Source organism: Barbatula barbatula (assembly GCF_947034865.1).
Source record: "Barbatula barbatula genome assembly, chromosome: 3".
Classification (NCBI taxonomy): Eukaryota; Metazoa; Chordata; class Actinopteri; order Cypriniformes; family Nemacheilidae; genus Barbatula; species Barbatula barbatula.
In genome coordinates this window covers 4,656,409-4,671,968 of record NC_136764.1, presented here as the reverse complement: position 1 = coordinate 4,671,968, position 15,560 = coordinate 4,656,409, and the positions used below count along the sequence as shown (strand labels likewise).

The 15,560-nt window shown below is 40.7% G+C and overlaps 2 protein-coding genes across 7 annotated transcripts in view; both read right to left on the bottom strand.

Moving 5' to 3' along the window:
- Positions 1-1,306: 1,306 nt before the first annotated feature.
- Positions 1,307-13,850, bottom strand: mfsd14a2 (major facilitator superfamily domain containing 14A2). 3 transcript variants are annotated; one of them, XM_079452312.1, is made up of 12 exons: positions 13,623-13,850; positions 12,057-12,152; positions 9,381-9,443; positions 8,758-8,885; positions 8,256-8,370; positions 7,830-8,048; positions 7,350-7,463; positions 6,654-6,725; positions 6,411-6,523; positions 5,919-6,016; positions 5,596-5,762; positions 1,307-4,657 (listed from the first exon to the last, which is right to left on the bottom strand). In XM_079452312.1, the coding sequence occupies exons 1-12, from the start codon at positions 13,704-13,706 to the stop codon at positions 4,445-4,447; spliced, it is 1,482 nt and encodes a 493-aa protein (XP_079308438.1). In that variant the 5' UTR covers positions 13,707-13,850; the 3' UTR covers positions 1,307-4,444. The 3 variants fall into 3 exon arrangements, with proteins under 3 accessions (XP_079308438.1, XP_079308440.1, XP_079308439.1); XM_079452314.1 differs by having other exon boundaries at positions 1,334-4,657; positions 12,057-12,991; positions 13,623-13,848; XM_079452313.1 differs by having other exon boundaries at positions 1,334-4,657; positions 12,057-12,146; positions 13,623-13,826.
- Positions 13,851-13,974: 124 nt separating this feature from the next.
- Positions 13,975-15,560, bottom strand: part of LOC306891745 (myosin IXb) — a 30,796-nt gene continuing 29,210 nt past the window's right edge. For 2 of the 4 annotated variants that reach the window (XM_079452238.1, XM_079452239.1), the window contains one exon: positions 13,975-15,312. In XM_079452238.1, coding sequence (XP_079308364.1) covers positions 15,062-15,312 — 251 coding nt within the window. In that variant the 3' untranslated portion in view covers positions 13,975-15,061. The remainder of the gene's footprint in view (positions 15,313-15,560) is intronic. The other 2 variants (XM_079452240.1, XM_079452241.1) reach the window with 1 other exon arrangement.

Genomic DNA, 15,560 nt, shown 5'->3' with positions numbered 1-15,560 from the left:
AAAAAAAACAAGTTCATAATTACCTTTAAGCAAAACAGGAGTTATATTTCTACATAGTTACAAAAACTATTTTATGTGATAGCCATTCAATTGATAACTGTAATTGTTGAATTTGTCAATAGCAGACATTTTAAGATTCTTAAAACAGGCGTGCCTTGCCTGAAGTTTACTTGTTTGGTTAACAATCTATCTTATATTTAATAACATTCATATTTTACTGTATATTAATTGTTTTAAATGAAATGACTGGGTCTTATGGAAGTTAAATTTGGGCCACAAAATGTTTATTCTGTTATCAGCGGTTCGAGCAGCTCGGAGCAGATTTGAGTTGGAATAGCTGCACATCTAAATTAATTCTATATTGCGCTTCATTTCTGCATTAATATCTGTATTATTCAATTCTTTACTCATGCACTTTATTTAGTAATTGTTCGAGCTTCATAGAAACCTACCATTTGTCAGAAAATGTAAGGGAAAGAATATGCTCTGATGTAATACACGGCCAGGATAAGTAAGGATGAGACATATTTTGATAGATCTAATTCACTGTAAAGAAAAAGAGTACAGTTTTAACATAAATGCACAAGGAAATGACAAAATTCCACTCTGGTCCTAAATTGCTCTCCTGAAATCATTCTGAAGCACAAAACCCAGAGTTTCCCTCATTTCAGGGTTGATATACTCAGAGTTTCCCCTAAACATCCTTTCTGAAACAGTCTTAAGATTTGTAATCGATTATAAATGTTATTTTATACAAACATTGTGTAGTGAAACGGTTCTTCTGCACCTGTGTTTAACCAGCTTTGTTTAACAAGAACAAGATTGAATCAACTAAATAAACAATGTGAGATTTGTGATACTGTATTTGTTTCAAATGTTTCCTCGTGTTCTTCTCAATGTTAAATGGCTATAATGCTGGAATAACTTCTGTCGCCTGAGGACGGGGAGGAGCCTTACAGGAGCCAAATTAAATTATGAGTAAGTAATGCACACAAAATTACACAAACACACACACTTTTGCAGTGACAACATTATATAACATTATATATTTACACACTCTTCTTAAGAGGAAGTAATAAGTTTGCCATGCAATGACTGAATGAACAAAAACCTGTGTCAGCATCCATCCCGCGAGCCGAGTGGCTCTGTGTGTCAATGATGGGCTTTTAGTAGCTGGGGGTCACAGACTATAATCCTAGAGAGAAATGTGATGGTTGAAACAGTTTTCGTTCTGTGTTTGTGGCCAATCCTCACTGTTTGGTGCAAATATCTACTATCACCTGGCACACATGAAGACATCAAAGTTACACAATTTTTTCATTTATTTGTAGTTTATTCAGATATGTCATGTGATGCAGCATTTTGCTCTACAAAGTTTTTCATCATTCCATTAACAACAATGATCTTCCAAAAGCTTATGTTAAAAGTGTGACACCACGTATAGACAACATGTAATGTCTGTCATGTAGATGCCAGTTTTAGCCATAAAGAAACGTTTTCATCCATGGTCACTGCCAGGTCGAGGGCAAATAATGCAAACCAGCAATTGATAAACATGACATAAATATACTATATGTCATAAAAAACATAATGTTACTTCAGACGTAAGGCAAACAGAAAGCAAGCCACTGGTCCGGGTTACGACTAATGTGAAATTATCCAAAAACCACAGATTTAGATCAGATAAATGTAAAGGATTATTCTTAGTTCTGCGAGTATTCATCAATCACTTGTTATCAACTGTATCCACAGGATCTATTCCTTTAAATTGAACAGTTAACATGTGATTCTCCACTGTTTTAAACTTGTAAGTGCATATATCTAGGTACGTAAACTAAAAACTAAATTATTACTTGGCCGGAGCATCCGTTTACACCTCCCCTTCATTTAAAATTCAATGCAACAGCTGTTTTCACACATCCAATCAATTCGAAGAGAAAAACGCAAGACACGCCCACATTTTCTCACACATTCCTTATCAGAATACGGAAGTAATAAACGGTCGCCACTTCCCTTTCACAGGGACTTTAAAATGCATCTTTCAGGGTAATTTTTTTACTAAAATGAATGTATAACCATGTATAAAAATACCATTTAAAAAGTTAACACCGGATTTAAAATAGTGTTCAAGATGTGAGGGCACAAATTTAGTAGAAGTGAGTTTCGCGTCATTTGACGTCACGAGCGGTCGAGATCAGTGCGTTTTAGCCAGTTATTGTATTCTATACATTATTGTACATGATTTACACACATTTTTGCAGGATTCTTTATTAAAGGCAATGTTGCAGAAATTATGCAATGAATAAATTACGTATAATATAAATATCATGTTATTTAAATTGAAAAGAAATAGGCCTACATACATATACAAACATTAAATGTGGGTGGGTCCTGAAAAAAATATCAATGTAAAAGTGACACCATATCAGCCGCTGTGGTTTAGTGAGAAAGACACGTGACAAACAATCTGACGTTATCAATGCAAGTGTATCATTTATGTTGTTATAATTGCTTCCAATGTTTCCTCATCTGTAAGTCGCTTTGGATAAAAGCGTCTGCTAAATGACTAAATGTAAATGCGAATCCGCCTTTTGCAGAACTCACTCTACATTTTCTCATCACATATCAGATCACACAGGAATTTATTTTGACCTAAATTATGAAAATATTAGAAAAATGGCTATAACACACTCTCTATTATTATGATTGTATAATGTAAAACAACACTTTGCTTACCTTGCTGTACAAGGAATGAGTTGGGTGGAATGGATTTCAGGAAGCAATATAGCGCGGAAGGCTGTAACTAAAACGCGGAAAGGATTTGACATCTGAATGACGAATGCAACAAATAAGAGACGGTTTTCAGCAGACAGATTTACAGTAGCCGAGTGACAGTACAAAGACATAGATAGTGACTTCAATATCAATAAACTTTTAATAAATAGTTTCTCATTAGTTCCTAATATTTACAGCCACCATTCACAAATACAGTTTTTCACTTCGAGCACATTTTAGGCACAAATTAATTGGCTTTTTTCTGAGGCACCAGAATTTCAGAACACCAGATTTCATTGCAAATTAGTGGCTAGTGAAAGTCATTATGCAGGAGAACCGTCGTCCGCTCCATTCTAGGATATATTACAAAGAATTTAATTACATTTTGGTCATACGGATCAGTAAAGAGTGATGAAACTTCAACAGAAATGGTCCAAAATGTAAGTTAAAAATGACCGGATTTGTCTTACAAACATCAACAAAAAAAGGACAAACAATTAAAACACACAACAGATCTTGATAAAAAACTGAAAGAATGCAGTCTGAATGCACTTAAGGTTTACTGGAGGAAAATCAAACGCTCCTGTTGAGATCTGATAAAAATATTCTCTCGCACAAGAATGAAAATGCACCACCAGTAAAAAGTGACGTACATGGAGAAAGCGCCGTTCTAATTGAAACATCACATTTAGAGTCTAGTATTATACCACAGAACCTTGTACGTCCTACAATAGCAGCGTGTGAGATATTACATCACTGAATCTAGTGACACTCATCCGATCACATTTAAGCTATTCCACCCACAACGGTGCTCGCAGTTATATAAAACTAAGTATGATGAGCGAGAGCCCTGCTAGCCTGTTGTAACGTGGCAGTGCTGACTTTCACAGGGAGCTCTGGAGGTGAGGCGGACGACAAACAAGAACGTAATATATGTGCAGGGAGCTACGCCACTACTGACCCTTCTCAGAGCGTAGTCTTCATGTGGGTTATAGCAATAAAAAGTCACGTAAAGGCAACTTTTTCTTCCTCTACGTATGACACAAACCTCTCAGAAAGCACGAGCTATTTCGAGAAACTGCTTGTTGAGGTTGCAATGATTCAGTAAAGTGATGATGACCTTCATAAAGACTCTCCGCATCTGCACAACATACAAGCGCTCTCTCTCGCTTTCACTCCTGTTAAATACAAAACCCACAACAACCAGTAAAAAGCAGCACATCAAGTCAGCCCGGAACATCTCGCGGCAGATACCTCCCTACAGTTACCAGGATTCTTTGGACGAGGAACATTTCTGTCATTGACGTTGTAATTCTGAAAGAGAGAAGCACAAAAAAAACTATGTAGCAATAAAAACCTTCACACAAAGTCCTTGTCGGCGTTTTCCTCGTGTGCAAGGGAAAATGTCCGTAGCCTCACTTCCTGTCCCACAAGGCCAAGGGGCTGTTCCCCGCTGGCCGTTTACGCACGAATAATGTGCACCGCTTCCTCGCGTGCCCGCAGCGGTAGCTCGACAGGCTTTCGTCAAGCTGCGGGGGAACAAGAGGGGGCGCTGATGTCATCTTCCTTAAGACTTTGCAAAAGCTGCACTGCACGTGTGCGCCTGGGGAGGTGGGTTGGTGAGCATGAGGGGGTTTGGGGTGTGTCCCCGCCCCCCTCGTCGGTGGGGTTATACGCTGCTGTCCTCCAGGAGAGGCTCTTTGCCCTCGCAGGGTCCGCCCTGCGAGCTGTGCGAGTGGCTCTGCGCGCCGTTGTTGTGCTTTTTGTAGCTGCCACTCCGCAGATTGACGCCGTTGTGCTCCGGAATGAAGAGAGCCACCAGCAGGGACAGCAGCACCGAGCACGCTCCGAACAGGAAGGGAGGACCGGGGATGATGGCACTCTGATAACACACATATAGACACATTAATGGCTTTAATAAAACACATTTGTAACGTAACCTAACAAGATGCCGCTGTAGGCATCACCTCAAGGCTCCTTAAATAATAAAACACAAGGCGATTGACGAAGCAAAATAAATGTCCATTTATGACAATATTGAACAAGTTTAAATCGACTTAAACACATTTGTGACACAGTTTGTGAAAATCTGGAAAAAACAGAGATAATGAGCATAAATGTTTTATTTCGACCAGTAATTTCCCTATAATATTGACTTGAGTAAAGCCTTGTGTTAAAGATATCAAGATTATATTTCCACAGAATGTTCTTTACATTATGGAGGATGATTTTATGTAGAACATAAAAATGATAGGGCTGGGTATCGATTCTGATGTCCCGAATCACAAGCTCTCGATTCCAATCAACGATAATAGATTTGATGCAAATCCTAAAGATATAACTAAAAAAAGAACAGTAAACATCAGATTACAACGGAGAGTTAAAGAAATTAAGTATTAGGAAAACTTTAAACACACTTGGGTATATTGAAACAGACCAGTCACATACCTTGATCAAACGGGGTCAGGTTATTTGACATTTAAGATTTAACGAAGAAAGTTTCACAAAATAAGCTGTAAAAGCAGATGAACGCTGCCTTCTAAACGACGGTGATGTTAAATTCGACCGCATGTTAATTCAGCAATGAATGAAGGTTATGCTCCCTGTTGTAACATCCACCCGTTGTAAAAAGAAAAGTGACATCTAGTGGATAGTAGTAGCAATAACACTCAAGTTTATGAATGTTCAGTACTTGCGGAAATATAAAAGAAAATAATCTATTCACATCTTTTGTTAATCGATATTGAAACGACTGCATTTAAAAAAAGGATGAATGGATAGTTTTGCCCACCCCTGATGCAGAGAGATTCAGAGCGTTACCTCATCTGTGGGGTTGGCCATGTTGGGTTTGGCACCCTTTTCTGGGTTCTCTACCGGATCCATTTCGTTGAGCTCCACATGAAACAGGTAGAAGACGAAGCCATAGAGTGCCGGACCAAGACCATTACACAACCCTCTGATTCCTGTGATCATACCCTGTACCACACCTGACACACACAAAAAACACAAACAACAATCACTACTTGGGGCCCCTTATAGTTAACAAAATGAACATGTTACTTTAAATTATTCATCCGTAATGGCTTAATAGCAGTTCAGCATCAGACGGAAAATGCTCTATATTCAGCTAGTGTGTGTCTCACCCTGTTGGTCGGGGTCGGCGTTGCGGGACACTATGGCACTGATGGCTGGAAAGGTGATGCTGGACATGGCAGCTACGGCTCCAGCAGCCCACATCATCCTTAAAAAACATAAACCATGAAATTCACACACATACACACTGCTGTTCAAACATTACAAGTATATTTCAATTTCAATATGTTCTATTCCCTAAACCTCACAGAAAACATTTGGTTATTTCATCAAATATCTTTTTATAATGTTTAGTGAGCCACGTGAATAACTAGAGTACTGACTCTAAAAGAATGAGTCTGGGGACTTAAATTAATTAAGTTAACTATATAAACTATACAAACTATAGGCGTCTATATTATCCACAGAGGTGTTACATAAGAAGAATGTAATAGCTTACAATTGTGATAGATGCATTTAGGTTTCTGATTCGTGTGCTTTGAACACGAAAATATAAAGAAGCCTTTGCTGCCCTCTAGTGGCAAAACATGGCTGTTACTCACCAGGGCTGAGAGCCAAAGCCGTACCAGGCCAACTGCAGGATCTGAAAGCCGAGGCCTAACAAGATAGTGTTCTTATTCCCTATGGAGCGCATCAGGATTCCCAGGACAACCGTCTGCACGGAGAGATGAAACATGAGTGTTTTCAAGTTAAGTCTTCATCAGGCTCCATTTACACCATCTGACACGCGCTGAGCAGATTAATAAACAAGAACATCCTGATAATAAAAGAGATATAAAACCGACCTGAGCCAGGATGGAAAGAATTCCCACCACCGCGATGAAAGCAGCAACCGTTTCTGATGTGAAGCCGATGATCTGCGAGTTGACAAAACAAAATATAAAAGCTGAAAGGTAAAACCGTGTCTGCCTGAGAAAACAGAACACACCAGCGCATACACTTGCGCTCGCACGCCAGATACAATAGTGGTCAAATATTTTCCAAACATCATTAAATATGTTAGAAACAAACAGGTGCGTAGATCCATTCAGCAATGCAATATGATACGATAAACCATACAGGGTTCACGTTTAAATAGTATCATGTTTGGAACAAATGTTGTGTAGCATTAGCTGCTTATTTGTTTATTACACGTCTGGCAGTAGAAATAAAACGTTCAGTAGAGGTCTGAACCATGGCAATGTGAGCACAAAGATCTGCTTATGCTTCAAAACACGGGCATGAAGGCAATTCCCAAAACAGTCAGATTTCACAGTGCGGTTATGTGGAAAGAAATCACATGAGCCAGGTTTATTCCTAACTGTTTACTCAAAGGGTGAGGGCGCCCATTATAAGCAGAGTCATGTGTGACTTGCTTTTGAATATTTGCTTAAGATTTCACGTTCTCTTAAACAACCGAGGGTCAAAGTGTCATGCCATCTGTAATAGCTATCAGAGAGGGGTCAGGCAGTGGAATGTGGAGGTGCAGGTGTTTACTGTACCTGTCTGAGATACAGGAAGAAGCTGGAATATTGACCGGCCTCGGGGAGGTAGGACAGGAAGACCGTTATACAGATCAGGAGGACGGTAGAGTCCTGACCCACCTTCCTCAAAGACTGAAAGAAGAGTGAAAGAGTGATGCGTGTACAATGACATAACAACACAGAGGAAACAAGAGTATTTCGTCAATCCATGAACTGCGACAAAGACGGCTTTTCATTTTTCATTTCTGCTAAGCTCAAGTGAGAGTTCACACCGACAGTGATTTGCAGCATCAAAGCTGTCAAAAATCACCAATGCATCTGCAATGCAACTTAAGCAATGCTAACATGCAGCGTCATGTGCCTGTCTGTGCAGCTTTCCAACTAAAAACGAAACTGAAATGCACTTTTCTATCGCATGATAAAGTTCCTCAACCTCCACATCTGACCGATGACGCAGGTGGATGCTCGCATCACATGACCGTGTTTGTATAGACTCACAGCAAACGGGTCGGCCTGCTCCCAGGATATGGGTGCACCCCAGGAGGCCGGTCTCATCTTCTCAGGCAAGGACTCGGGAACGGCTACCAGGATGAAACAGATGTCCAGCAGAGCTATAGCCGTGGCAAGAATCACCACCAGAGTATCTCCATATGCCACAGACAAGTACGCACCAATCGCGGGGCTCGTCACCAGACTGGCTGCGAAAGTGGCAGACACCTACAAAAAAAACAATGGACAACATAACTCATCTGTAGCTGCGTCAACAAACTGTTGAAGCATTCGGCCCTGTAGATGATCAGTGATAAACGCTAAACCGCACAAAACCAGTTTCCACCCAGTGCCCCAGTTAATGCTCGAGGATGTACAGTTGCAGTATGCAACATCACAACATTCACAGGAAGTCATGAGTCATGCTCTACTCACCAGGCCGTAAGCTGTGCTCCTCTCGTGCTCCTGGGTGATATCAGCCACATATGCAAAAATCACAGAAAAGGTGACCGCAAAGACACCCGACATGGAGATCACTGCAAAATACCACCTGCACAAAAACACACAGTAAGATACCAGCGTCTATAAATTGTTTAAAGCTTGCAGTCGGCAGGAAATCTAAATTCAGGGATGAATATAATTCACCTTGAAGAACCTTAAAGAGATGTAGGACTGTTGAATATAATCGCTTTAAGATACATTGCAGAGCTTTTGTGAACGTTTACTGCATTGATGCATGAAAACAAATAATCGAATATTAAAAATGCAAAACACCGGCGAACGTTTCTTCACCCAGACCAATAAACATCTGTAATGGGAACGTTCTGCTTGTAAACGGTGCCTGTAAGATGTTTCTTCACTATAAATGGCAACCTGTTGGATAATTTCAAGTGTAAAGCAGGATGATCCTGGATCTTCTTTCATGTAGAAGACTCACCATGGGCTGATCTTCATAAGAGGGATGGGAGCGCATGTGAAGAACACCGTGAGCAGCAGAAAAGACTTGCGGCCCCACACATCTGACAGGGCACCGATTAACGGAGCGCTCAGGAAAGACAGCAGACCCTGAAATCCCAATAAAGAGAGATGACACAAAACCTCTTCAATGCCACCTTCGCCTAGAGCAGACCTTCCCAATCCAGAGCCTCAGAGTTTATAACCATCACTGATCAAACACGCCGTCTGTATATATTGAAGTTACATTGATCAGCTGGTTTAGGTGCGTTTCATTACAGTTTGGTCTACATGTTGTATGTTTTCAGGAGATTGGAGACCTTCGCACTTAAGGTCTATTACCTTTACCTGACCTCACTTGTTTACCGGTCAGGAACAGGCTTCGGTTCAACGCACGTACGTGTCCTTATCACACACACGGCAATGTCAAATGACGCCTCCTCTTTCAAGGTACAAAGGGTGTTCGTGGTTCACTTGATCTATGGGTTTCACCACGTGACCGGGGTTTATCATGAATAAACAAGACCACCGTAAGAGCTCAGGGTTATCATCAGAGAGGAAGGACGAATATGGAGTAAAAGTGAAAGGTGGGAGCTGTTCTCTTACCTTGACTCCATGAATAAGGCCGTTCATCAGGAATGTGTGCTGGGGGAATGTCTGACGTAAAACCTGAGACACAAACACAGATGAACTGTAAACAGATAAACCGATGGGGTACAGTATAACCGCAGACTGGTTAATGATTATCTATATATTTACTGCTTATGGCAAAGCTCCCTTATGTGTCAACGCTTAGGCACGACACGTTCAGCCAAAGATGAGTGTTATTATTAATAAAATTTTTAATATTATAAAAATAACTGCTGTTGGTTCTACTTCAAAACTCGTGTAGAGGATCGTTTATCGGTTCAGTCTGGGAATAAGAACAAGGTTCACGGCAGGTGCACGTCTCTAACTGGAGCAATGACATTCACACACACCGGTTAATCATTACATGCCTTGTATAAAATAAAGGCAATGCTTTACATGAGTATATGAATGGACAAAAACACAGTTGAATAGACTTGGTTCCAGGTCAAAGACTTGGTTTAAACGAGCAACAAAATCAAAGTCCGTTTATGGGAGTGGTGCCACTCGGCGGACAAGTTTGCAACCCCTCCGGGCAGCTATTTCGACATAGCAAGTCCACACTCCTGTCAACTTGAATGGGGGGAGCGAGTCTTTCCTCTCTGTTCATTGTAACGGCAGTGGCGCATCTTGTTAATATGAAGATCTTAATATTAACAACATTTTTCAATAAAATGTTTGTGCACCATATATAAACTTCTTGTATTAGTAAGAGATGTTGAGTTTGACTATAACTTACATTTATGCATTTGGCAGACGCTTTCATCCAAAGCGCCTTACATTGAATTGTTCTATACATTTGTTTCTGACTATCACCAATCCCCTGGGATCCAACCCATGACCTTAGCGTTGCTAGCGCCATTCTCTAACCACCGAGCCAAGGAAGAATGATATATTGAGTATTGCTTTAAAATATGTTCTTTTTCATTTTTGTGGTTTTAATGCGTGTAATAATACAATTAAAAAGTTTGAAAATTGGTTTTAATATAAAGTCATTTTTCTGGGGTTTTCGGACACGCGTCCTAATTTTTCCGTTTTCGGTTTTGACCCAAAATGTTTATTTCAGTGCATCACTAAAATAAAACACTTTTGGTTTAAGTCCACAGGACTGATCTAACTGAGAACCATGAGACCAAACTCTCAATAAGTCTGTATTCAGATCCCACTCATGTGAAATGAAAGCTAGATCTAGGAACACATCAGGTTGATAATGCCTCTATGTAGGCCAAGATAACAAAGAGCAGTTCTATACAGTGTGTGTGAAAAACCTGACACTATAACACTGTCATCTCTCAGTCTTATCACCATGGAAATACAAATAACCCACAATGCTCCATTGACGAAGTGGTTTAACTGAAAACAAAAAGAGGAACCAAACCCAAGCGACTACATTCGAAAGGTTACAATCAACAAATGGCACGTTTTCTAAAGAATTCATTAGTGATTGTGAATTATTTTGAATAACTGATACCATTTGCACTACACGTGACAACATGAGATGATAAAACAGCTCCAAACAGATGTACGATGGTAAAGCACACGCTCCTTTATCTTAAATCTCAGACTGAATGTTGTAAACAGATGAAGTCTGTTGGGAGATGAGGGAGGTGTGTGAACGCACATCACACCTGCTGTGTTAATCTAATACTGCATTCAGATATCAGACCCTTGTGAAGAAGAGTGAGCTTTAGTGAACACTGGACTGTTAAGGAGGATTTGTTAGGCACTTCAGTAGTGATATCAATCTGAACCACAGAGCACTGAGGTGACTTTCTGTCTCCACTGCACAAACTGGAGGAATTATATATAATGGCCATGATGTTTATTTTAAGACATGTCCCTACAAAAATCTCACCTCATTTAATACAGTAAATGGCAAAGAACACCATTAGGGTCATTCGAAACAACCCAGTAAACTGTCCGTATTGCATCATTAAATGCACATTCATAAAAGAACACAACACAGCCTGTAAAGGAGTAAACCCTTCTCGGAATGACAAACGCAGAAGCTGGATTTTTCTGACACGGCTCTGACGGGCGGCTGACCAGAAGTGAAAGCCAAACCCAAGGGTCGCCACACTGCTTTCAGCTCATGCATTATTCAACACAAGGAAACAGCGATGCCACTTTGCATGCAGTTCAAATCTTAGGGAGATGCAGGTTGGTCTCCGAGCCACAGCTGACTTTGAGGTAAAAGGTTTTTTGGAATAGCATCCTGTGACCGGGATCATGAACAGGAAAGAAAGAGTCAACAATGCTGACTGCTAGAAAATAAAGCACAGGCTTCGTTTGCACTCATGTGGTCTTGCCACCCCCCCAGTTAACCTTTCGAATAAAAAAGCGATTATTAGCAAGACACTATGTGATGTCGTGTTCATTTAACACTCCGTTATCCACCATCAAAGCCTTCGCCGACACAATTCGTCACTCATCAGCTAAGGCAGAGTGCGTCATTCTGCTCTTTCCATTTGATCAGGATTCATTTATTCACGCGTTCAAGCAGTCCGCTTGAGTCCGAGCGATGGGAAAGGTCGCTCCTTGTTATGGACACAAAAGGAGCGGGGAAAGAGGGCGCGGACATTCACGTCTGAGGCTTTCCATGGTTTGTTTGGATGTGATAATGTGAAGGAGGGTGGGGATGTAAAACTGGTTTACCGTAAGCATCGGGGTGGTGAGCAGTCCCCAGGCGAAGAACTCCAGGAAGATAACCACCACCGCATGGTAAACACTGGGGTCGCCAATCCCCTGTGGCTGAAAGAAGAGCATTTACATGACAAACAACACTATTACAAACATAACCGTCTACAGGAAGTGTCGACATGAACAAAGGAACCTATACGGTCTAAGACAAATGGACACACATTACAGCCGACAAGTCAGAGCAAACATCGATATTCAGACCGATCGTACTCTTTACTACTATTAGCATTAGATAAACAATATCATACAGGGCACAAAGTACCTCTTTGCATCTCACAGGCTTAAGCGCTCCATATTACATCAATTGAACCGCGTGCGCTTTGAATGCTGGGTAAAAAGATAGCCGTACAGCTGTGACTCTACGAGGGATTCAGTGGGGGCTCTCAATGCAAGTTCTTGTGTTTAACAGGCGACTGCTATAAGTGATGAATTGAGAAAGGCCGGTGGCGTGTGTCTAAGAGGTGAACCGTGCAGCTTTGTAAGCGAAGAACAAACACACCACAGAGAGCAGGGCAGGTTAAACAAACCCCGAGAGAACACAGAAGGCGAATACAGGTGTCCCACAGAAAACACACCCTTAAAGGGACCGCTCACACAAGACGGGTGACGACGATAAAACCGCTTTTTCAATTTTGGGTTTAAGCTTACTTTCGGGATCCCTGGGCGCATCACATATCATACAATGATCACTTCTGGTTTCATTCTTTCAAGCATTTATGTCACTTAACCCGGTATGTCGAAAACACGACTGCTGTTTTCGGATGAGCAATGACGGGTGTCATTTGGAGAGCACGGACAGTTCATCTCCACTCTTGTGTCCAGTATAGAAAATCCAAGGCTAGGTCATAATGATGCATTCAGATACCACGTGACTTCACTGGTGTCTATGACTGGGGTGTTAAAGTACATACATCTAAAGGATTATGGGTAGTGACAGCATTCAAACATATTGTATTCTATATTATAACATGTTTTTGCCTACGATTACATTACATGATCACATACGTTCCTTACTGTACATCTGTGAATTCATGAGGTTAAAGTGGTCAGCCACATCATATTTTCATAGTGCACAACCAAAACTACACGACATGACTACAAGACATCAGTTATTGTTATGTTAACTGTCCACATGACAGAACACATGTTAAAAACACAAACACTGACGTGAACACCATACTTTGGTCTTTTGCAAAAGCTCAACTGTTTATTTGAATGAGTTTGACATTTCCAAGCTTTGAGGTTATATAAATAACATATAAATAACACGCCAGACGTGATCGATCCGCCTGGGTTTCTCGACAGCTGGCTTGTCATCGGTCTAATGCAACTGTTGCCTCTCCTAAATCACAAATCCAGGTGTCTCTCTAATAAGTTAATATGACGCAAGTGCAATTATCGGACAAGTTGGCAACAGAACCGAACCGACTTTAGACTCGTTAAGCTCAACGTGTTCAAAACAACACAGGTTTAGCCCGAGCTAGCGTGTGGCTAACAGTGACAGAGAACGGCTTTACTCACGGTGCCTCCATCTTTTATGATGATTTTCTTAGCCAGAAGAATGCTGCGGTTCAGCCGCTTTTTCTTCTTTTTCTCGCCAGTCATTGTTAACTTATGTCCATTCTTGTTTGTGGGAGATGGACCCGCGAGGTGTGGCTAAACGTTACGCTTCACCGCTAGCATCCGCGCTAGGCTATACGAGTCTGCCACTTCCTGTCCTCCCTCTCCGACGGATCCCGCCCACGTCGCACAAAACAGGCGATCGATTGGTCGACGTGATAAGGGAGTGGCCCGCCTCGCGATTTGATTGGCTGATTACGGCATCCGCGCGGGTGCGGCCGAAGCGCTCATTACCATAATAGCGTACGCAAAACAACAAGGAGTCCCCGTCGAACTGCTGACGGGTGTATTGTTTTTATTATTATCCGCGTTTTTAAAACACAAATACATTCAAAACACGATCAAATGAATGACAGGGATTGACAAACGCTTTTATTAGAGATTTATATAGGATGTGTTGTTTACTTGACATAAAACATTTACGATTTTTAAAGGGGTGATAAAACATGTTTCGCCGTGAAGAAGAACAGCGAAGACACAAATAAATGTGTGTTTATAGTTTGCAGCATTACAACGCTTAGTAATATTAAAACACCCGACCGAGTCTCTAAACTGGCTTTGTGACGTCAACCATTTTTATGACGTCAACAGATTTCTATTGAAAATGATAAAGCTTACCGTGTATATAGAGCTTTGCGTGGTGTTATCTTACACGTTCGAGAAGATAACACCTGCTGGAAACTAATACAGATAATCCTAAAACACAAGAACTGCATTCAAGGAAAAGGTGTACGTGTGTGTAACAAAGACATTACATATGGCAGCAGCTTCACAGTATACTTAAAAAGCATGCAATTGCATAATTTCAGCCTCCTATCGTTTAAAAATGGTTCAGCGGTATATAGACATACATATTTACACATTATATGAGTGCAGAACACTTCATTTTATTTTTAAACATTGTTTTTAAAATCTCACTAAGACTATACGAACAGAATGATACCCGTGATGGAGAGATAATGCATGTGTCTAAGATTTCTGAATTAATAAAATATTACATTTTTTACTATTAGTGGTCTGAAGCGTTGCCTATTGCTTTAAAAACTAGACACGCCAGACAAACGCATTCAAGAATCTCCCCCCAATGTTGTCATGGTTAGATGAACATTTTAAATAATCTTTGCACAACATAATACACAACACAAGTAAAAAATATGGCTTTAACGTTATTTTACAAAAGTATTTTATAAACAGAAAAGGGAAACAGCAGTTCTTAGACATAAGGATTTTCATCCAGCATTTGATTTATGTGATCGAGTGTTGATGTGATCTAAAATGGATACTTTCGCTTGAACGGGAACAGAAAAGACAATTGTAGAATGTGTTCTTTCTGGTGTTTCTTAAACGTCCTCCTCATCTATAAAAGGAATGTCAAGGTCAGAAAACCGTCTCTTGCCCTGACTGCTTGGAGAGGAGGAGGTGGTGAGGGGTTTTGGGAAAACACACATGGACTGGACTGCGTCTCGACGCGATGCAGACTGGTTTTGGTTCCGATTCCCAGTGGGTTTTCTATTTTCTGTTTTGGGAGGACGTCTTGGATCAGGAGGTTCAGCGGGTTCTTCTGATCTGAAGCTCCACAAAGCAGTGCTCACTGAAACAGAGTGAAACAAGACATAGCATATAAAAATCTTAATATAGTTCTGGGAGGTTCGCTTTCGTCAAAGATTATTGACAATTAGCATACAGTTTAGATTAGCGGTATGGTTCTGTTCTGGGCAAAAAACTCCCTGCACATCCATGCAGCCAGCATGAATAATAACCCTCCCTTAAGGGTCAACAGAAAAACAGAAGTAATGAGTTCATAATGATAGTTAAGTTGAAAGGAATATAAAAAGTTGA